At 42.8% G+C, this 22700-nt stretch overlaps 1 protein-coding gene across 5 annotated transcripts in view; it reads right to left on the reverse strand.

Annotated features, from left to right (window-relative positions):
- Positions 1 to 22700, reverse strand: part of CDKAL1 (CDK5 regulatory subunit associated protein 1 like 1) — a 1479984-nt gene that overhangs the window by 1007146 nt on the left and 450138 nt on the right. For all 5 annotated transcript variants that reach the window (XM_033934562.1, XM_033934560.1, XM_033934561.1 and 2 more), the window contains exons 5-6: positions 19061 to 19157; positions 1955 to 2003 (exon numbers count right to left, since the gene is read on the reverse strand). In XM_033934562.1, coding sequence (XP_033790453.1) covers positions 1955 to 2003; positions 19061 to 19157 — 146 coding nt within the window. The remainder of the gene's footprint in view (positions 1 to 1954; positions 2004 to 19060; positions 19158 to 22700) is intronic.

Here is a 22700-nt window from a genome sequence, read left to right on the forward strand (position 1 = left end):
GAACCTGAGAAAGGACCACATTTTGAGCTATTCAGCAAATACGAAAATTTAACAAATTCTAGACACAAGTGGTTTGAGATGAAGCAAAAGTTTCAAGACAGTGAAGACAGACAGACGGCAAAACAAAAGCAGAAGCTAAAACTGTGCTGGCAGCTGCAGTCAGATGAGATGCCCTCTGCAGATGATGAAAAAGAGAGAAGTTAAGAAATAGCAAACTCAGCAGCATGTGAGGAATCGTGCATAACCAGAAGTCTTGACTAGAAAATCATGGGTGTGTCCTCAACCATGAGACAAGGATAAGACAACTGTGTGGATCACTATTCTTGTTTACTATATGAGAAACCACAGCCTATTTTTACAATCATAGAGTGAGGATTTAAATGTGAAGGCTTCTTGTCTCTATACTGTACAGCAATACTATAGCAGCAGAAAACCATTTGAATATTTCAGTCAGGTTGTTTATCTGTTCTTATTACAGTGAAGCTGGCATTCCAGTGATTCCAAACCACAACCAAACAGAAATTGACCCTGGTACTCCACAGAATCAAAGAGCAACCAAAAGCAAAAACACCATGGAGAAGATGTCCAAGATGTAGGCTTTATTGAAGATACAGTCATAAAATCCACATAATAAAATGTCTGCAGCATTAGAGCATTACTCTATCGCGCGGAGCTCTCGAGTACATCAACAAACTTAGTTACCCTATCCAATCCACTATGAAGGTATTGGGAGTAATACTAGACCAGGGCCTAACCATGAAACCAGGTGGACTCTTTGGTTAGAAAGGGTTTTTTTTTACTCTCTGGAAGCTTTGGTCCATTAGAGCATATTTTGATGCTTCATCATTCAGAATTATGGTACAATCCCTTATACTAAGCCAACTTGACTACTGCAATATCGCCTATCTGGCAATTACCCAGAAGAACTTGCAGCGATTACAACTGGTGCAAAATACGGCGCTCAGGCTGATTTTGGGGCTGAAGAAGTTCGATCACGTAATTCCTTCCTACCGACTCCTGCATTGGTTGCCGATGGAGGTTCGTGTGAAGTTTAAGTTCGGTTGTTTCTGTTTTAAGGTACTTTTCGGCCTAGCCCCCAGATATATATCTGACCTTTTCTCTTTTTCAACCAAGCAATATACGAGAAGCTCAAACGTGAATGTCATTTCCCCACCGGTTAGAGGATGTAAATTTAAAAGACATCATCGACATCTCTTCTCATATCAGGCAGTATTATGGGGTAAAGATCTGAAACAATTACGCATGCTTGCGAATACCTATGGGGAATTCAGGAAACACCTAAAAACATATCTGTTCCTAAAGTACGTAGGCATCTGCACTGCACAATCCTTCCCCACAACTGATTGCTAAATTTCAACTCTGTTAATACTACTCAATCTGCAACATTTTTAATCATTGTAAACAGCATAGAACTTCACGGTCCTGCGGTATATAAACTGTTATTATTATGTTCTCAGCCTTTGATCCACGTTCTTTGACTTAGGACTCTTAGCGACCTCTGAGGAAGACAGGGTCATCGAAACACGGACCGTGTTGGGTCCACAGTTCCCATCTTATGGGTCCTAGACATTTTATTATGTGGATTTTATGACTGTATCTTCAATAAAGCCTGCATCTTGGACATCTTCTCCACAGTGTTTTTGCTTTTGATTCCAGTGATTCCCCCATTCACTATCAAGAGCTATCAGATTTATAAAGTGATAGCTCAATAACAGAGAGCACACAGTGAGAGAGAGAGAATGTAATGAGCCACATTGTGCCAAAACTCTAACGAAGGAGATTATGTACACCACACAATTCAGTGTTTTCAATATGCTGCAACTTTGAAAAGGGTAAAAGTTTGCTTGAGTGAAGTGGATGAGGAAAGAAATTCTGCTACTTACTGAACAAAAGCTCACAGCAACTTAACCTCCTAGTAGTACGTTGCTCTTACCTTTAATGGTTTCCTCCACAACTTCTACTACACGATCTATTTGTTGAACCTGCAAAACAAACACAAAACTTTATTTTAAAAACTACAGATACGAGGAATAGATGAACAAAATATTTTGTTCTGCCATATTTGTTTTCTAGACAGAGCAAGGCAGCAGTATACTATTACTACTACTATTAATTATTTCTGTAGCACTTCCAGGCATACGCAACGCTGTACAGAGCCACAAAGAAGACGGTCAGTGCTCAAAAGCTCTTACAAACTAAACAGACAAGATAGACAAACAGGGTGTCATGGATACAGATAAGGGGAATGGTTAATCTGCTGGCTGGGTTGGTGGGCAGTGGGGAGTGGACTGAAGGTTATTTCAAAAAGGTGGGTTTTCAGTCTGCTTTTAAACAAGTTCAAGTTTATTAATTTTAATATACCGACCATCGCCGAGCACCTGACCGGTTTACAATGTTAAAAATGAAAGGTTTAAATAAATTTATTATAGGGGAGGGGAAATGTGAACATTTAAGAGACCAAATTACAAATACGAACATGAGCTTGAGGGGCTTGGCAGACAAACTTAGATAATTTATTCCAGGCTTAGGGGAGAGCTAGATGAAAGGAACTAAGTCTGGAATTGGCATATAGTATACAGTATATATATATATATATATATATATATATATATATATCATATAGTATAGCATAGCACAAGCTTTATCAGTTAATCATCCACCCCAATGCTGCCTGGTGAGAGCTTATTGTTATAACAACATCTAGAGGCCAACTGAAACTTGTTTTTTAAAGTTTTGGCCAAATCCAAACTGCAGCCGAAACTTATCACCTTGTTTTAAGCAGAATCCAAAAGCTAAAGATTTGTTGTGTGAATGGGAACCAATAAGGCCCACTGGAAATTGTCAGAGCTTGTAGTCAGCCCTCTGCTAAACCCACAGGAGATTACTACCCTCCAGCCCCAGGAACTGCAAACACAGGCTGAAAATCAGGAAAGTTATTTTAACAAGAATTGCTCGACAAGTCTGGCACCTTTACGTTCCCAAGTCAATGCAATGTAGTTACCGTAAATACATTCTGAGACAGGAACTTTGGAAGAACATGTAAAAAAAAATGATGATTACCGGCATTCTATGAACTCTGCACAAGTAACAAGAGATAGTAGCACTGAGATGTCCACCATTTTGTATTTACTTATAAAACTGATTCAGCACAGGCATGAAATATTGTATACTCAAATATAAATCTAGATTTTGGGGCCAAAAATATGACCCAAAAATGTGGGTCTCAGTTTACATTGGGAAGAATGACCTGAATCACAGTTACCGGATGCTATGGTCCACCTTGGGGATTAGCGCCCAAGAAAAGGATCTGGGTTTTATCGTAGACAATACGATGAAACCTTCCACCCAATGTGTGGCGGCAGCCAAATAAGCAAACAGGATGCTAGGAATTATTAATAAAGGGATGGTTAACAAGACTAAAAATGTTATAATGCCCCTGTATCGCTCCATGGTGCAAACTCATCTGGAGTATTGCATTCAATTCTGGTCTCCTTATCTCAAGAAATATATAGTGGCAATAGAAAAGGTTCAAAGAAGAGTGACCAAGATGGTAAAGGGGATGGAACTCTTCTCGTATGAGGAAAGACTAAAACGGAGTACAACAAAGTCAGAATCATGGAAAAGCTTGGAATAGCATGCTCAGGCAACAAAAGATGTAGCCGCTGTCGTCCTGACCTTGGCCACCGCTTAAACAAAAAAGGCGTTTAAGAATAAAATCCACCCATCTATCCTGAACATCCTTCAAAACCACCCCTCCATCAGAGGGGAAAAAAGTATGCTTAGTGACTTGAGCCACAGCCGAAACTACCTTTGGCAAAGCAAAACATTTTGAAAACTCAGGTGCCATGGGGTACAGCCGTGCCATGGCTCTAGCACATTTCAGGGGACCCTCCGGGTTATCCCAAACCTCTGAAAAAATCTGGGCCAGATCCAGATTATCAGGAAAGGAGGCAGAGAGCAGTCTTTGGTCACTCTTCAAAGAACATTCTGCCTGGGCCGGCTGATCCGACTGCAGGTGTAATTCCCGCAGGGATTCAGAAATGAGATCCTCAAGACGGCTTGGCTTGAACAGTCTGCATACAGATGGATTATCCACTAGATCTCAGGTCCCGCACGGATCTTGATAACAAAGGTCAGCTAGGTTAGCCACATCAGTGGCACAGCTGAGGTGACCTGAGGCAAAAGTGGGATGGAAAAAGATGCAGGCATCGGCCACCTATGCTCCGGGGTCCCTGCCCGTGAACACAGAGACAGACTGGAGTCTAGAGGAGGAGAAGCACCCACCTGCAGGGCAGTAGTCTGAGGAGAAGCCACAAATTCTGGGGGGGGGGGGGAAATTCCCAACGGCCAAAGCTGCCCTGTGCACATCAGATCTAGAGTGCTTAGATGATTTCTGAAACTTTTCCAAAGAACTGCACTTGTATTTTGCCGGAACGGCACCATCACCCTTTTTAGGGTCACAAGGCACAAAATTTGCAGCGCCGGAAGCATTAGGTGCAAGAGAGACCTCTCCAAAGGTAGAAGGAATGGAATCCACGAAACACCTCATCCTCCTTGCAGGCCGCAACGCATGTGGAACATGGCTGCAAATCCAACAGCCATCTGCCGCAGGAAACCCAGGAAAACAGTGATTTTGTAAATTTAGAGGTGGGGGGATAAGGAATGCAGGGAAACCACCCAGAAACCCTTTTAAAAATCCACCCCAAATCACCAAACCAGGCAGGCAAGTAGCTACTCACTGTGCCCTGTGCTGTGACTGAAAAATGGCAGGCACTACAGAAACAGCATGCAAGAAGATCTCAAACCTCAGGAAGCTGGAGAGTCTTCTGACTGCCTCACCTGCCCAGTCACCCTGAACAGTGACTTCCAGCATCTGTGAATTACTCCGGGAAGGTATGCAGTCCCGTCTCGATCCCAGGCGTGCCTCCACGGAATCGCACAGTCTGCACTCTACCCACGAGCATACGAACCCGGGGTGAGCCCCGATCTGACATGTAGGTTGGCCAGATGGCTTACTGCAGTGGCAGGTAACCCCACAGATGCAGACTTTTCTCCAAAGTATGTGATCCCCCGCCGAAAGGATGTCCCTGCAGGGTATTTCCACAGCAGAAAGGGCAAAACCCACGAAAAGGATCAATACAAAATACTAAAATTTAAGAAATGAAACACAAGCAGAAGAGATGAGCTCCTACAGCTTGGCTTGTAGGATTACAAAACTGAGGAACAGGAAGCATGCTCCAGGAGATGTACACAGTAGAAGTTTGGTTAACTGAAGATCCTACAATCCTTGGCTGCCCAAGGTGCACAACCCAGCAGGCCAGAATAAAAAGGGATTGTACAAGAATGTGCAATTGTCAGAAGGGGGCAAGGAATAAATTGAATAGTATTAGGGATAGAATGAAGCCTTGGGGAACTCCAAAGTTCTGTGTAAAGGGCTCTGACGTGGCTTTTTTGACATCAGACTTGGTGGATATCCTTGATGAATCTTGGGGTCCAAAAGGTTTCTCCTGCTGTAGATAGCGAGCCTTCAAAGAGTGTTTTTGTAACTTTGAACAGCAATGACAAGAGTCTACTTGGTGCTCAGGACTAAGCCACAGAAGACACCAACTGTGAGGATCCGTGACCGTAATGGACCTGTTGCACCAAGAACATCTCTTGAAGCCGCTAGAAGGCTTCAACATCAAAGGAAAAGCCACCGATGTGAGCTCAAAGGAATCAATTTTATCTCCAATGGTTGATTGATTTTGTAACCGAAAAAGAGTCAATGCTTCTGGCTGGAAACACCACTGAAGGAGGACCAAAGGTCCAAATAACAGGAAGAAAAAAAAATGCCTGATAAAATACTACAAAAGAAAAAAGAAAAGAAATGAAGACAATGAATAGGGAAGGCACGAAAAGGAGCAAAATAGCATATTTGGAGAGACTCCAATGACACACGTCTTAGCTCCGCAGAAAATTAAGAACTGACATCAGATGGGAAGGCACTACTAGTACATATAAGGTATAAGCGGTCTCGAGAGTTCTAAAGAAGTTAAAGTGAAAATACACTTTTGCACTATCCGTACTAGGGTTCTGTGGATGACGTCACTCATCTGTGAGAATATGCTGCCTACTTGTCCTGGATTTTTTTTTTTTACTTTAGTATCAAAATATACGTTTACCTTTACTTTTATTTAGGCACTTTGACCTAGTACTTTTAAACAACACTACCTTTGGGAATATGAATATGCAACATCTCTGTTATTGCTGTATTTTGCACAGTACAGAAGGAAATACAGTGGTACCTCGTTTACGAGTGCACCGGTTTGCGAGTGTTTTGCAAGACGAGCAAAACATTTTACAAAAATCGGCGCCTCAGAAACCGAGCTTGCCTCGATTTGTGAGTGGTGCCCCCTGCGATCCGACACCCTCCCCCCTCTCCCCCCCGTGATCCGGCACTCCTCCGCTTGTGTCGCACCCCCCCTCCGTGATCTGAAATCCCCCAGACCCACCCGAACATTGCTTCTTATTTCCATCTGGCCACTGGCAACCGGCACCGGCATGTACTGTGCATCGGTGCCGGTGCCCGAAGATCTGCCTCCTCTTCTTTGCTGGGCCTTGAGTATCTGCACATGCTCAAGGCCTGCGAGTTCACGCTCTCTCCGAGATTCTCGGAGATCTCTGAGAATCTCAGAGAGAGCATGAACTCGCAGGCCTTGAGCATGTGCAGATGCTCAAGGCCAAGCAAAGGAGGCAGATCTTTGGGCACTGGCACCAACGCACAAGACATGCTGGTGCCGGTGACCAGATGGAAGTAAGAAGCATGTTCAGGTGGGTCTGGGGGATTTGCCGGATCGCGGAGGGGAGGGTGCCGGATCACATGGGGGGGGGGGAATTCGGGGGAAGCAATGCCGGTTCTCAGGGGGGGTAGAGCAGCACTGCTGGCCTCGGGGGGTGGGGGGGGGGAACGTATCAAGCGAGTTTCCCTTAGTTTCTATAGGGAAACTCGCTTTGATATACGAGTATTTTGGTTTACGAGCATGCTTCTGGAATAAATTATGCTCGTAAACCAAGGTACCACTGTACACTTTTGCTTCTATTTCTCTGGTGTTCCATACTTGGCTTCTTGGGGTTTCCAGTTTGGTTTGTCTCTGCATCTTTCTATTTCTAGTTTGCAGTCCATTTATTCTTTGTTTGGAGAGGGTCTGTGTGTTTTGCGCAGTGACCAAGGTCAGGAGTTATGCTAGTGTTTAGATTCTGTTGAGATCAGTCGCAGTGTGGCTTGTTTTCTTCTCCCAACAAAAAGTATGCTCTCTTGACTGATATAATAATTACAGTGTTGCCTTTTCATTCTGGCTGGTTGCAGAGAATGTGGCTATAAGTGTGTGTGTGTGGTGGGGGGGGGGCCTTAATAGTCCCTCCAGCTCTTAAGAATGGTCCTGTAAGTGAATAGCAGTACGTATTGTACTGTATCTTCTTTATAAAATATGTGCCACCAATCCTGGCTCCTCTGTTGTTTCTATTCCATGCCAACACTGAAAAACACCGCTTCACCTCCCTCATAGGGATACATTTCAAACAGTTCTCAGTGCGGGAGGAGACAGGGCTGACAGCTGTATACCAAACAAACAAAATACTGCAAAAACATAAACTCATTGCCAGCATGGCTCCAGCCCAGAAACTTTGCTGACAGAACAACTTCCAGACGTCCCTGAGCGTGTGAAAGCACTGCTCCAGGTGACTTTGGAAAAGAATTCAAGTTTAACAGGATAGTACCTTATTTTTTTAATTGTAAATCTGAAGTACTTTTCCTCCCTCCCCCTGGCTCTTCTATCCTTTTAAAAGATAAGGGAAGGATGTAAAGGAGAGGCTCTTACTGCTGTTTCCCCTAAAAATAAAAAAAAAAAAGCCTAGGTTGTCAATACTAGGCAGGACAGGCTCCATATGAAGATAAGGAGATAATTTATTTCCTTATCTTTAAACAAGATATGAAGGTATCTGAGCACAAATGAAAACTGGAGGTTAAAGATATCCAGAAAATCCAACATAAGGATTTAGTCTGTCTGGCACACTTCTGGCACAAGGCATCTGTTATTGCTGTAAACCTTGATCGAGCACAGTCAATTCCATTTGCATGCAATAATAAAATGCACGTCACACCCATGCACTCATTATTTCCCTTTGCTGCACAAATGTTTTGTAGTGTGTACAAAATCTGATGAATATTTGTTTATGAGCGCTCATTACTGTATTTTTTGCTCCATAAGACGCACCTAACCATAAGCCGCATCCTAGATTTAGAGGAAGAAAACAAGAAAAAAAAACCCATTCTGAACAAAATTCTCCCTGCCAGGCTCCTCACCCAACCCTACACTCCTTGCCAGGCTCTGCACCCTGTCCCCCCTCCCTGCCAAGCTCTGTACCATGCCCCCTTCTGGTTAGTCCCAGCCGACTAACAATTTTTATACACAACCCCGTACCTTTCATCTGTATTTATACCTGCCTATTAAAACATTTCTAGGCAGTTGACAAAACACTGAACTTCACTAGTACCGCCCAACATACAACTTACTTGAAAGAGAGCCCTAGTTCACCCCTCCCCCCTCAAAAAAATTCACACATTTATATTTAACAAAATACATGCCCAATAAATGGTACTGAACTCACTGGTAACTTTCTGTCATCTGCTGTGGTAGTAGCATCATAGACTGCTTCTTTGGTGGTTTTTGACTCCTTATCTGGTGAAGCCGGGACACTGTTTGTCTTCTCCTATACACTGCCCTTGCTCAGCCTCAGGACTCTTCTTGTCTAAGAACACAATGGGCAACGCTGGCTCCTCCTCCATGCTGCTAAAGATAGTGGGGGTCTCCACCTCTGACTCCTCCTCCCAGAAATCCATAATCCCCTGCCACAGCAACCCGAACTCAGCCTCCATGCTTTGCGTCAGTCTGCAGCCCCGCCCGTCCTGTCCCCCACCCCCTGGTACCTTTTTAAAAATTCCAGTGGCAGTGGTCCAGCACGGTCTCAGCAAGAGCTTTCTGCACTCCTGCCTCGCTGCTTCTCTTTCTACCCATCCCTCGCTAGAAGGCCGATTCTCTTTCTGCCCTCCCTCGCAAGATGGCTCCTTTTCTCTCTGCAGAGTGGCGCATAAAACAGGAGCAGGAGCTTTATGTGCTCGTTCCTGGTCCCGTGCCGCTCACTGAATGGCTGCCGTCAGGTCTCGCAATTTGACGGCAGCCATTCAGTGAGCAGCATGGGACCCGGCACAAGTGCGAAAAGCTCCTGCTCCTGCTTTATGCGCCGCTCTGCAGAAAGAGAAGCAGCCGTCCAGCGAGGGAGGGGCAGGAGCATGGAAAGCTCCTGCCGAGATCGCGCTGGACCACTGCCACCGGAATTTTAAAAAAGGTACCGGGGTAAACTTGTATTCGCTCCATAAGACGCACCCTGATTTCCACCCACATTTTTTTGGGGAAAAATGCATCTTATGGAGCGAAAAATACGGTAATTATACATGAATCAGGACAGCAAAATAGATAGTTTTTAACTGTATACAACATCAAGTGGTTCCCTGATTGGCGAAATTTAAAAACTCAGCTCAGCTTGCCAGGCCCGTGCTTCCAGACAGATTTGCTAGGGCATCAGGCAGCCAAGTGGCATAAATTAATATCTAAGCATCTGAATAAAATACCTAAAACTAGTCTAAAAGACATTTGGAGCATTGAGACAAAGCAGCAAATTTCTGTTACTCAATGGCCACGGATTTGGACTTGGAGGATGAGATGTACAGTATCAGCATCTGTGAGACAGACTTGGTTTTTTCTGTTGTATAGAATTTTCTGGACCCGTTTGGTTGCAAAAGTTAGATAGTTCTAAGTCACTGTCATCTCGATATAGGGACACTGGATCATCTATTGTTCTATTGCCTCTTGATACTTAAATTTTGGAGATCTATATGGGGTCAAATTACTATGATCCTGGAAGTTCCATTATCATTGACATATGATGTTGTATTGTTTGGAACATTATTGATGCCCAAAAGTCCAATCAATGGAAATCAGAATAGGCTGCTTCTCGTCATGACAGGAGTTCCTATGCAGCTGATCATGAAAAACTGGAAAAATTGGGATAATATAAATTATAGTTTTTGGTGGGAAACTTTACGCCAAATTTATAAATTTGAACATATGAATTCGTTAAAATTGGGACACTATAATAAATTCAAAGCAATTTGGGATCCATTAACAAAATTTGGTATGAAATGAACATATGTATTTCCCTATGATTTCTGTTATGTACATCCAGGAAGGGTAGGTGGGAGGGTGGTGATATATATTTATTATATCATTTGATTGTATTGAGTGCTGATTATTGTAATATTTGTTTGTTAATCTGTTGCACTTAATGTTGGCTTTTGAAAATGAATAAAGATTTTTTAAAAAGTGGTAAAACTAATTTCTCTCCATGATTATAAAAATGTAGAAACATTATAGCAATAATGATTTGTGCTAGTTCAATATATTTAAGAAGTATACAATCCAAAAAAAGCATATTTTATAAGAAGAGGCTGACTGAAACTGCTACTTTTGGCCAAAACCAAAACTGCAGCCAGACTTATCGCCTGGTTTCAGCTGAAGCTCAAACCAAAAACTATAGTTTGGCTGTGGGAATGAGAACCAGTAAGGCCCACAAAGGATTTTCAGAGCTGTTTGCAGCCTTCTGTTAAACCCATAGGAAATTATTACCCTCCAAGTCCCAGGAACTGCAAACACAGACTGACAACTGGGACAGATATTTTAACAAGGACTTCTCAATAAATCTGGCATGTTTGGGTTCCCACGTAAATGTAGATATTTGTAGTTAAATATCCTCTGAGACTGGACTTTTATGAGAACATGTAAACACAAAATCATGATTATCAGCTTTTAATGCTTACCCAAACTCTTCACAAATAAGATAAAGTAGCACTGAGATGCTTCCCATTTTGTATTTAAAGGTCAAGCATGATATAAACTATAGGGTAAAGGAGTCCAGACACTGGTCTACACTAGAGAGTTGCACGGGGACAGAAATCCCACCCATCCCCGCCAGGATCCTCTCCGTCCCTACTTGTCCCCGCCAGGATCCTCTCCATCCCCACCCGTCCCCACCAGGATCCTCTCCATCCCCACCCGTCCCCGTCAGGATCCTCTCCATCCCCACCCATCCCCGCAAGGAATTACCTACATCCACGCCCGTCCCCATAAAAAGCAGCAATTACTTCTGACAGGATCATCAATTCCACAGTTTCTTTTGTGCTTCCGCTGCTGTTTTCCTTGTGGAATCTTTTTAGTGGAACCCTTTTTTTTGTTTTCTGTTCAGGTAATTAACTTATAAACCCCCTCTTTTACTAAGGCTGACGTGTCCATTATATTATATGGAGGAACCCTGCTTCTAAAGCCTTCCATCCCTGTGGGAGTCCCGTTGGCTAGGGGGGGGGGTCCCCATGGGAGTCCAATGGGCCCGAGGGGGGACCCCGCGGGAGTCCTGTGGGTTAGGGGGGATTCCCACGGGACCCCCAAGGGACCCGCGGGATTCCCACGATCCCCATTCCAGTGCAGACCTCTAGTCTACACTGCAGATATTATACCAGTCTGATGCACAATCCAGAATCCAAAGCAGATTGATGCTACTGAATATGAGGGCTATATGCTCTGAAAAATTACAATCAAAAGTATTTCCCTACTAATACTGCTGTATAAGCTGACTCCAGCATCCGGCAACTGTGATTCGGGTTAATCTTCCCAATACGCATCACTTTGCATATGTCCACATTAAATTTCATCTGCCACTTGGACACCCAGTCTTCCAATTTACTAAGGTCTGCCTGCAATTTTTCACAATCCGCATGCGTTTTAACAACTTTGAACAGTTTAGTGTCATCTGCAAATTTAATCACCTTACTTGTTGTTCCAATTTCCAGATCATTTATAAATAAGTTAAATAGCACCGGTTCCAGTACAGACCCAGCAGCGGCATTTCTTATGTTCTTATGGAGGCATAATTCTGGGGCTGATATTTTAGGCGCCAGTAGGTGCCTTGAAACTTAGTTAAAAACGTTGTTTAAGCGGCATTTATTACTGAGCTTGGGCAATTACCGACACCTAAAAAATTGACGATGGTTAGAGAAACGGGCTAAAGTGACTTGCTCAAGATCAAAAGGAGCAAGATTGGAAAAGCAAAGATATAAAAATAAAGTGACATGAATAAGCATGTTTGATGAGATCAGTGGACAAAAAAAATGCTAAGAGAAACTTATTCAAATAGCAATGGGTAAGGCGACATTTCTATCAGTCTCAATGGTTTCCTTACATCATGATTTGGATAAGGTTCATAGATAATGTGTTCCTCATTTATTTAATGTCACTGACTTCTGTAGCTGATAATTCTGCAACACTGAAAGATAAGAGAGGCTATGCTGACTAAGGGTCCTGCCCTCAAAATGAACTTCAGAAGGGTTTCACAAAAATCTTTGGAACTATTCAACAAACCGTTTACGTCAAGCTAGAAGTTTATGTTTACGTCAAGCTAGAATTTTCAGAACAGTTTTGGCTGAGTTAGGGTGCCAGATTAACAGGGGTGATATTAGCCCTGCGCAGATCTGCCTTATGTAGCCACAACACAGTCATATATTTAGTGATTCAAAATGGCTGAAATCCCAGGAGCTTAACTTGAACGACAGAGAACATTCCACATATCTATTGAATATTTACACAGCCTTGCACAGACTGCCCAGATTAAACCTACTCTCACTACAGATGAGCAGCATCCAGGTACTTTTAACCAATCTGTGTTTTAGCCAACTAGGGAATTATTTTATATTTTCCCTTTGAAAAATATACTACATGTACACAAATATAAAAGTGCTTGTGTAATTTTGCACTAAGCAGCTTAATGAAAATTGCCTGTATACTTTATAATCATCTTCTGTGGTTTATTGTAACACACAATTTGCCATGTGGCTATGGAGGACATCTGAATAGTTACACATTTGCATGCACTGCCAGGAAAGTGCTGTTAAACGTGAAAATGAATAAAGATAACTTGGCAAGGATGAAATGAATAGCTATTAGCTGGATCTAATGGCCTCATGAACAAGAAGGACTATAATCCTCTAGCATGGAATAAATAGTAAAATTAACTTGTAATTTCCAAGTTTGGCTACCACAGCAATAACTATACAAGAGCTCAGAGCTTCTGGGAAGATGAACAGCATAACGCATTCCAGTGCCAGCTTCTGGGTATTTGAGATCAGGACAATGAACCACTAATTAATCATCTGGCCACAAAATGATGATGAAGTAGACATCTACTGGCTTAAAGCTTGTCATAAATTATCTCCTGCCAACGGAGCCACTATGCAAGCAGACAAAAAAATGCATTTTAAAGAAAACCAGTACAGAAAGTAATCTAATAATGCTAAAGGAATGGTTGTTTTTTTGTTGTTGTTTTTTTTTATTAATGTAGGAAAGGTTATTGAAGGAACCTATATATTTATGTTTTTCTTGATTAGTCATTTGAGTGGTTGGGAGGGGAGCAAAAATGATTGTTCATGTATTTCTGAATGATGAATGTGCTTTTTCTAACAAAATTATTCTATGTACAATTGTTTATTGCACTTTGATAGTTTGGAAAATCAATAAAGATTAAAAAAAAAAAAAAAGCTAAAGGAATGGTTCTAAAAAATGACACTTCTTGTGATCTTGGACAAATTCTTCATTCTTCATTGCCTCAGGTATAAACTTAAATTGTAAACCCTCAGGACACTAGCTATTAAGATGCTCTATTTTATATTGTGTCAGCAATGTAAACAGCATAGTGCTATTTGAATATTTTTTCTGTTGATATTGTCCAACTCCTATATTCAGATTCATGGGTGAATTTCTTCAAAAGCTATCAAAAAAATATAATAAACAAACCCAAATTTATATAAATAAAATACCTGAATGTACTCAATTAGAGGTACCACTGAAAAGGCATCAGCTAAATTCTAAACACTTTTAGAGATATACTTGTAGTTAAAATACATATTTTTATGCAGGTTCTCTCTTTCTTTATTGATGAACATACAGAAAGGCAAAGAATGTTTAGTTTAAAATTTCTAGGATATAACTATAACAAACATCAATAATAATAAAACGCTAGAGTGCGCATGCGCTCTCGAAAATTCGTGAGGTGTGGCGCCGTGAGCTGTACTTCTGTGGCAACATTCTAACCTCACGGCGCATGCGGAGGCTGAAGGCGCGAGACTGTGCTCTCTCCCTGTCCTCGGCGCGTCACTGCCCGCCCTCACTCGCCGCTGCCTCTCACTCGCTGCCTGCCCGTGTCTTCGCCGTGTCACCTTACTCGCCGCCGCCGCTGATCCTCCTCTTCAGAGCAGCCTGCGATCATGGCCAGCTTTAAAGAACCTTGCAGGCCGCTCTCCAACCTCAGTAGCACGCTCCCTCTGACGCACGGGATCGCATCAGAGGGAACGTGCTACCGAGTTGGAGAGCGGCCTGCTAGGTTCGCTAAAGCCGGCCACCAAGATCGCAGACTGCTTTGAAGAGGAGCAGGCCAGAAGACGCCAGGATGGAGGGGAGAGTAAGAAGGGGATCAATACCGGGAGCCAGGGGGAGAGGGAAAGTGAAAGGGGGCTGCTTTGGGGGGAGGGGTGTGCTGGGGGGAGACAGAAGGGGCCATGGAGAAGGAGAGGGAAAGGGGGCTGCTTTGGGGGGGAGGTGTGCTGGGGCCAGCTTTGCTCTGGGAGGAGACAGAAGGGGCCATGGAGAGATAGGGAAAGGGGGCTACTTTGAGGGGGGGAAGTATGCTGGGGACAGACAGCTTTGCTCTGGGGGGAAGACAGAAGGGGCCATGGAGAGACAGGGGGAGGGAAAGGGGGCTGCTTTGGGGGGGGGAGGGGTGTGCTGGGGGGAGACAGAAGGGGCCATGGAGAGATAGGGGGAGGTGTGCTGGGGACAGACAGCTTTGCTTGGGGGGGGAGGGGAAGACAGAAGAGGGCCATGGAGAGACAGTTAGGGAGAGGGAAAGGGGGCTACTTTGGGGGGGAGGTGTGTCCTGGGGGCAGACAGCTGTGCTCGGAGGGGGGGGAGACAGAAGGATACAGACAGCGGCCAAGGAGAGAGAGAAAAAGAAACATAGACAGACAGACAGACACATCTATTCTAGCACCCGTTAATGTAACGGGCTTAAAGACTAGTGAAGTAATAATATTAAACAACACATAAAGTACACTTCCTCCTCCCCATTTGCAGTTTCGGCAATCGCAATTTCACATATTCTTGATTTTTTGGGGAGGGGGAAAAAAAGGAAAAAACCCACAGTTTAGCCTTCCCCCTGGCGTCCCAGCCTTCTCTGGTGGTCTAGCAGGCTTTCGGGGCAGGAGCGATCGTCCTACACTCCTGCCCCGTGTAGATCGCCAATAGGAAATGGCTGTGGGGAGTTCCCGTCATAGTCTCGAGAGACTATGGGAACTTATGGCAACTATTTCCTATTGGCAATCTGCATGGGACAGGAGTGTAGGAAGATCGCTCCTGCCCCGAAAGCCTGCTAGACCACCAGGTAAGGCCGGGATGCCGGGGGGAAGGCAGGAGGGAGGCGGGGGTGGGTCAGAGCGGGACAAGAAGATATTCGTGGTATTTCACTATTCGCGGTCCGGCTCTGCCCCTATCCCCCGCGAATCCGGAGGAAGAAGTGTAAAACTATTATTGCAAAACTTTCTCAAAGAAGTTTTTTTATTCAATTTTCTATACCGTTCTCCCAAGGGAGCTCAGAACGGTTTACATGAATTTATTCAGGTACTCAAGCATTTTCTCCATCTGTCTCAGTGGGCTCACAATTTATCTAATGTACCTAGGGCAACGGGGGGATTAAGTGACTTACCCAGGGTCATAGGGAGCAGCATGGCTTTGAACCAATATCCTTAGGGTGCTGAAGCTATAACTGAAACCACTGCACCACACTCTCCCCTGAAACATCAAACAGCTAAACTAACTTCTATGAGGCCGATGCAGAAAGCTTCCCATGTGGTTACTGCTGGTTTAAAACAGTTTTACTGCAGGAGAGCAATACTGAAAGGATTTCAGCATGGGTGCTAATTTGCAAAGAAACTCTGCATGAACTGCATTAAGATGAATGCAAATGCAGTGCAATTGCTATCTCGCAGCATATAAAAAAAAACTTTGGCAATGTAATTACTGCAGGAAAATTTACAAGGACCAGGGCAGAGTAGAAGAGTTGTCAAGGCGAGTGGGTGTCTAACAATGAAGTGCTGCCATTTTTCAAGATGGTGACACCGGAGGCAGGAGCAAGTGGGCATCATTGTGCCTCTCCTATTAGTTACATCAGGTGAATGTGGGTGGGCTGGAGAAGGGGTTGGAAACATGCCACTTTACACTAGAGATTTCATTTTTAAAATAAAGTCTAGGAAAGAGGGCTGCCACTAGACACCAGAACAGTCAGGCCTTTTGGGGAAGAGGAAGTAAGGGGGGCTTCAGGGGTAGGAGGCCACTTGTTCCCAGGGTTTGTTTCTTGGGCTTTTATTTATATTGATGGAGGAAGGGAGGTCACGGGTCAGTGCAAATTGCTGGCAGATTTTTTTTAGATGTTTTTTTGTTTTTTATTAAAGGTCACCAATTGCAGCTCAGTTCCTGACAGGAAAGGTGACATTTGGCAATGAGCTGAGGAACATTGCCACAATTTTATAATAATCATTTATTGCATATCACAACAACCACATAGTTACAGTGAGAGAATCAGCCACATAGTAATTTGCATGCTGCGACAATTTTTTTTTTTTTTTTTTGCAGTAGCCCCACTTACAGGCAGTAGCTCTAACATGCTTCTTTCTGCATCTGCCTGTATGAGAGACAAACTACTCCAGATCATGGCAGCCTGATATGGAAAAAATAGTAACACTGTTATACTTGATTCCTGTTGTAGCTGGAAAATGTAAAGTTTTTAAGTTATCATGCAGTAAGTAAAGTCTTTCTGTCAACTGACTGGGGCATTCTCAGCATCTCCCCTTTAACACAGAGAAAATACACTTAGCTTGCATTAATTGCAATGCAAATACAGCAGAAATGCAGATATATCTTCAACTGCATTTTATCACATATGTCATAACTGGAAAGTGCAAGAGAATAGAGCAGTGTGATAATATGCTGCACATTATGGGGTCTTTTTATTGTACATATGAGCAGTAAAATGTATTTGGGAGCTGTATGGTGTAAATTAAACTTTATGGTTAGCTTGAAAAGACTTTCAGCCTCTTTTACAAAACCGCACTAGCAGCTACCGCACAGCAACAGCCCCGAAGCCCTTTAAATCGCTATGGGCTTCCGGGCCGTTAGCGCAGCACAGCTGCTAGTGCGGCTTTGTAAAAGAGGCCATTTTTTCACTTGAAGCCCATGGAACAGCTGTTTCAAGTGATTACAGCCAAAAACAGTGAGGACTACCTATAAACTGCTATATTTGGGTTAAATTCATTATTCATTTTTAAAACTTTCAATAAGTGCAACATAAAATACAATCATTTTACACTTCAACTTCACTTAATATACCATCAAAATCTAGTACACAACAAATATCCCTCCCCCCCTTATACCCAACAATTGTTCTTAAGCATAAGAAATCATAAAGTATTCCCTCCCCACCCTGGACGTGTATGAACATAGGGGAAAAATAATATTCATTTTGTACAATATTTTGTTAATGGCTCCCAAACATCCCTAAATTTCTTAAAATGCCCCTGCTGTATGGCTATTACCCGTTCCATTTAAAAAATTTGGCATAACGAATTCAGCCGATCCCAATTTTTCCAGTTTTTCTTAATTTGCTGTATGGCAAACCCCTGTCATGATGAGCAATAATTTATTATTATTACAAGAGATTTGACTCTTAGCTCTCAAGGAAGTACCAAATAATACAGTGTCATATGATAATGTCACCGGATTTTCCAGTAGATTATTCACTTGGTCCAAATGGACTTCCAAAAGCTAAGTATCAATGGACAAAAGAATAGTAAATGATCTAATGTCCCAACTTCGAGCTGACAGTGCCAGCATCTATTAGACGTAGAGCTGTCTAATTTCTGTAAACAAATTGGGGTCCAAACTGCTCTATGTCACAAAAAAAAAAACAAGTTTGTCTCATAGATGCTGACGCCGTACATCTCATCCTCCAAGCCCAATTTCGTGGCCATTGAGACGCAGCAATTTGATGCTTTGTCTCAATGCTCCAAATGTCACGTAGACCAGTCTTTGGTTTCTTATTCAAAAATCCAGATATTAATTTATATCACTGAGCAGCCTGGCGTCCCAGGAAGTCCACCTGAAAACATAAGACCGGCAGACTATGCTTATTAGTTAGATTTTTCCATTCAGGGAACCCTTCCTGAATGGCCTGCTTCAACTGCAACCATCTATAATTTTGTGATTTAAGACCAAATTTGTGTTGCAATCTTGAAAAGTCAAGCAGCTTACCCTCTGCTATATTTAATTGCTATATTTAACTTGATTGCGTTGTTTAATTATGAGAGTGAATTTTTTTATACAAATTTAACTTTTTGCTTTGAATATTTTTTAATTTTCATGTTGGGGGTTTGTGGTTTTGTGGAAATATACAGATGCTATCACTTTGGGAGCCAAGGGATGAAACTGGTGATCTTCCAGACAGGATATAAAGTGGGCAAGATTCAGTGAAGAACCAGAAAAGATATCAGAGATCAGGAGAAACCTGATTATATTTTTAGATGAAGCTGGACTCATGAAGTTTTGTGTGTATTCTATTTTATTCCATTCTTATTTATTTATATTCCGCACTATTCTCACAGAAGATTCTAGGTGGATAGCAACAATTAAAAAAATATTGTGTCCATACAAAATTATTCATTTACAATTCTTAAAAATAAAAAAGGTTTTAACAATTTTCTAAAGATATAATAACAAGAAACTTTTCTTAGTACAGTTGGAGAATGAACAGATTTGTCACATTTATCACCAGAAGCTTTCCCAGCATTTCTTACCCCTATGATGCTCAGGCCTTTCATATACTCTTGCCGGGGCTGGGCTTGAGGGACACAGCCTGCCAAAACCACTTTTTTGTGTTCATCTTGAGCTTTCCTAAAAGAATAAAAAAATATACATAAATAAAAGATGCATGTATAAATGAGAACAAATAATGTTCTCCAAAATGTTTCACCATATAAACTGCCTATTTAAGATGAAATTCTTCACCTGGACTATGTTACGTATAGCATGGAACCACAAAATCTTTCTTTATAGGCACAGGACTGACAATCTGATGTTTAAATAATCAAAAGCATCATTCTACCTTCATGAGGTAAGGGCCTCTTTTCCCCGGTGAAGAGTAAGTTTGCTTAGTAAGAAATACTTGCATAGTCTATGTTGTATAGAGAGTGTTTCAGAATGATGAGTGGAGGGGAGAATGCAAGACCATGGCAGAAAAGGTTGTGGTCACAGCCTGCTCCATACGAGAAAGAATGCAGTAGAATTTGGAATTCCAAGGAGAAAGAAGTCCTGGAACTACAGCAAAGGGGACTAGTTCTAAATCAGAATATGCCCATGAGAAAGATAGACAGTGATTCTTAGGGATAAATGAAATGGTAGGTTAAAAAAAAAGCTGCGGCAATAAGCAGACATTTTCGTAATGCCAAGCCTCCTTCAGTGGAGGTGAGAGGGTATAAAAAATAGCTGTGCCAATAAATGCACTTAGCAGTTCCTTAATCTGGATAAACTGTGCTACCTGTGATGTTCTTCTCTAACCTCTGACTGCCTTATATTTATTGCAACAGAGAACAGTCACTGGTCAATTTGCTAGAAATATTTTAATTTCCAATACATGTCTTTAGCGTTTGAAAATCCTGTGTGTTCTGTGTTATTTGGATGAGTATCATTTATCTGTGTTGCAGCTCATTGGAGGAAGGTAGGAAGTGTGAGGGAGGACCTAAATGATTTGCTGCATCCCTCTGTAATGATCAAGTAACCACAAGCAAGATATTGTTAGGGAGTTTTTCTTTCATTTAACTACAATTTAAAACTGTTCCATTCTAGCATTCTTTTCTTACCACACATGCTACAAAATGAGTCTTATAGACACCAAATAGTGCTCTTACAGGTCTGCAACAATAAGCACCATGTGCTGTCCTTTTATCCCCCTCCAACTATCGCCCCATCTCCCTCTTCCCCTTCCTATCCAAACAACTTGAATGTGCTGCTCACCATCGTTGCCTGAACTTATTTATGTAATTATTTATATAACACTTATATCCTAAGTAGTTTACATTCAGGTATTTTATCATATTTCCCTATCTGTCCCAGTGGGCTCAAACTCTATCTAGTGTACCTAGGGCAATGAGGGGATTAAGTGACTTGCCCAGGGTCATTAGGAGCAGTGAGGGATTTAAACCTAAGGCTATAGGCTCTAACCCCTACGCCACACACTCCCATGAACTTTCTTTCTTCTCATGATATTTTTAACCCGCTTCAATCAGGCTTTCACCCTCTCCATTTGACGGAAACTGCCCTTGCTAAAGTCTCTAACAATTTCTTCCTATTCAAATCCAATGGCCTCTACTTTATCCTCAACCATCTCGATCTGTCTGCTGCCTTTGAAACTGTTGATCACCATCTACTTCTCGACACACCGTATTCACTGGGATTCCAGGTTCTCTCCTAGTTTTCTTCCTGTCTTTCCCATCATGCTTTTAGTGTATGTTACGGTGGATCCTCCTCCGCTGCCATCCCACTGTCTATCGGTATACCTCAAGGCTCTGTCTTGGGCCCTCTCCTCTTCTCCATATATACCTGCTCTCTCAGTACACTGATTTTTTTTCTATCATCTCTGTTGGTTAGACAGTTCCAGAATGCCCACCCTCCTCCAAGATCTTCTCTTTGAAGAAGCCAGAAAAGTTGCTTACAGTAAAGAGAAGAAACAGGCATAAAATCCACACCAGCAGTGAGTGTTCCCTCTAAGGTGAGCGCATGAGCGATCGCTCACTATTTTCAGTGGCGTCGCTCATACGCTTTCCCCTGTTGCTCACTCGAGGGGAGAGGAAGCGGCGGCGGCCTGTATTTTAAAGTTAAAAGATGCAGCGGTGGCTCCTCTCAAGATCCCCCACTGCATCGGACTTCCGACGCAGGTGGGGATTCGTGAGAGGAGCCGCTGCCACATCTTCAGTGTCCTACCAATGGGGGGAGGGGGTGGTCCGCCCTGGCTGTGCACCCGCCCTAAGGCTACAGTCGGAGAGGAAGTTCGGGCCAGCCAATCGCTGCCTGGCTGGGCGGAACTTCCTCTCCGACGGCAGAATTGACGTCGGGGGAATGCTGGTTGGCCCGGTGGGAAGCAGAGAGAGCTTGGGGCAGCCGCGGCGGTGGCTTTGGGGCCTGTTTCCTCCCAATAGTTGCGGCGGTGGCTTTGGGGCCTGTTTCCCCCGATGGTGGCAGCAGTGGCTTTGTGGAGGGTAGGGAGAAAGAAAGGGGGCAGGCAGGGAGACAAAAGGGAAACAGAAAAAAAGAAAGGGAGCATCAAGAGAGAAAAAAGAAAGAAAGGGCAGGGAGAGAGGAAGAAAAAGTTGGGGGAGTGAATGAGGTCTGGAGGAGAGGAAGCATACAGGCTGAAAGAAGGGAAGAAAGATTGGATGCACAATCAGAAGATGAAAGTGCAACCAGAGACTCATGAAATCACCAGACAAGATAGGAAAAATGATTTTATTTTAAATTTAGTGATCAAAATGTGTCTGAATTTATATATGCTGTCTATATTTTGCACTATGGCCCCCTTTTACTAAACCGCAATAGTGTTTTTTAGCACAGGGATCCTATGAGCGTCGAGAGCAGCGCTGGGCATTTAGCGCAGTTCCCTGCGCTAAAAACTGCTATTGTGGTTTAATAAAAAGGATGGGGGGTATATTTGTCTATTTTTGTATGGTTGTGCTGAGGTGACAATGCATAGAGTCATCTGCCTTGACCTCTTTGAAAAAAACCCAGAATAGGAATGATAATTAACATTTTCTCAGCATATAGTGTGCTTTGTGCTTTTTAATTTTATTGTTGGTAGATCATTTTGACTTGGTCATTTTAAAGTAGCTCGCAAGCCCAAAAAGTTTGGGCACCTCTGAGCTAGAGCGTTGAAACTGTGTATTTCTATTTTATCCCCCCTTTTACAAAACTGTGGAGCGTTTTTTAGCGCCAGCCGTGCTGGTAGCAGCTCTGATGCTCAGAATTCTATGAGCATCAGGGCTGTTACCACTGTGGCTAAAATCCACACTACAGTTTTGTAAAAGGGTGAGGGGTTAGATTGTGATGACATATTCCATACTAGGCAAAGATGTTTTCTGTGTTCTGTGTGTTCGAAAAACATGGTTTTCTGTTAGGATTGACGGTATAGGATTGATCTGTGCTGGTCTGGCTTGTTTAGTTTTACAATGGGTGTATTGATGTACTGATCACTGCAATATGTAAGATGCTGCCTTTTCCTAGGTACTCATGTGTGGTTTGTTACTAAAAATCATGTTTTTCTTACAGATGGGGGGTGGGGGGTGGCAAAAAATGATGGGCCCCGGGTGTTACATATGCTAGGTACGCCACTGTATGTAAAGATACCAGAAAGCTGGCGTAGCAAAAACTTTAATTAAATTGTTATTC

Source organism: Geotrypetes seraphini, chromosome 2 (genome assembly GCF_902459505.1).
Source record: "Geotrypetes seraphini chromosome 2, aGeoSer1.1, whole genome shotgun sequence".
Classification (NCBI taxonomy): domain Eukaryota; kingdom Metazoa; phylum Chordata; class Amphibia; order Gymnophiona; family Dermophiidae; genus Geotrypetes; species Geotrypetes seraphini.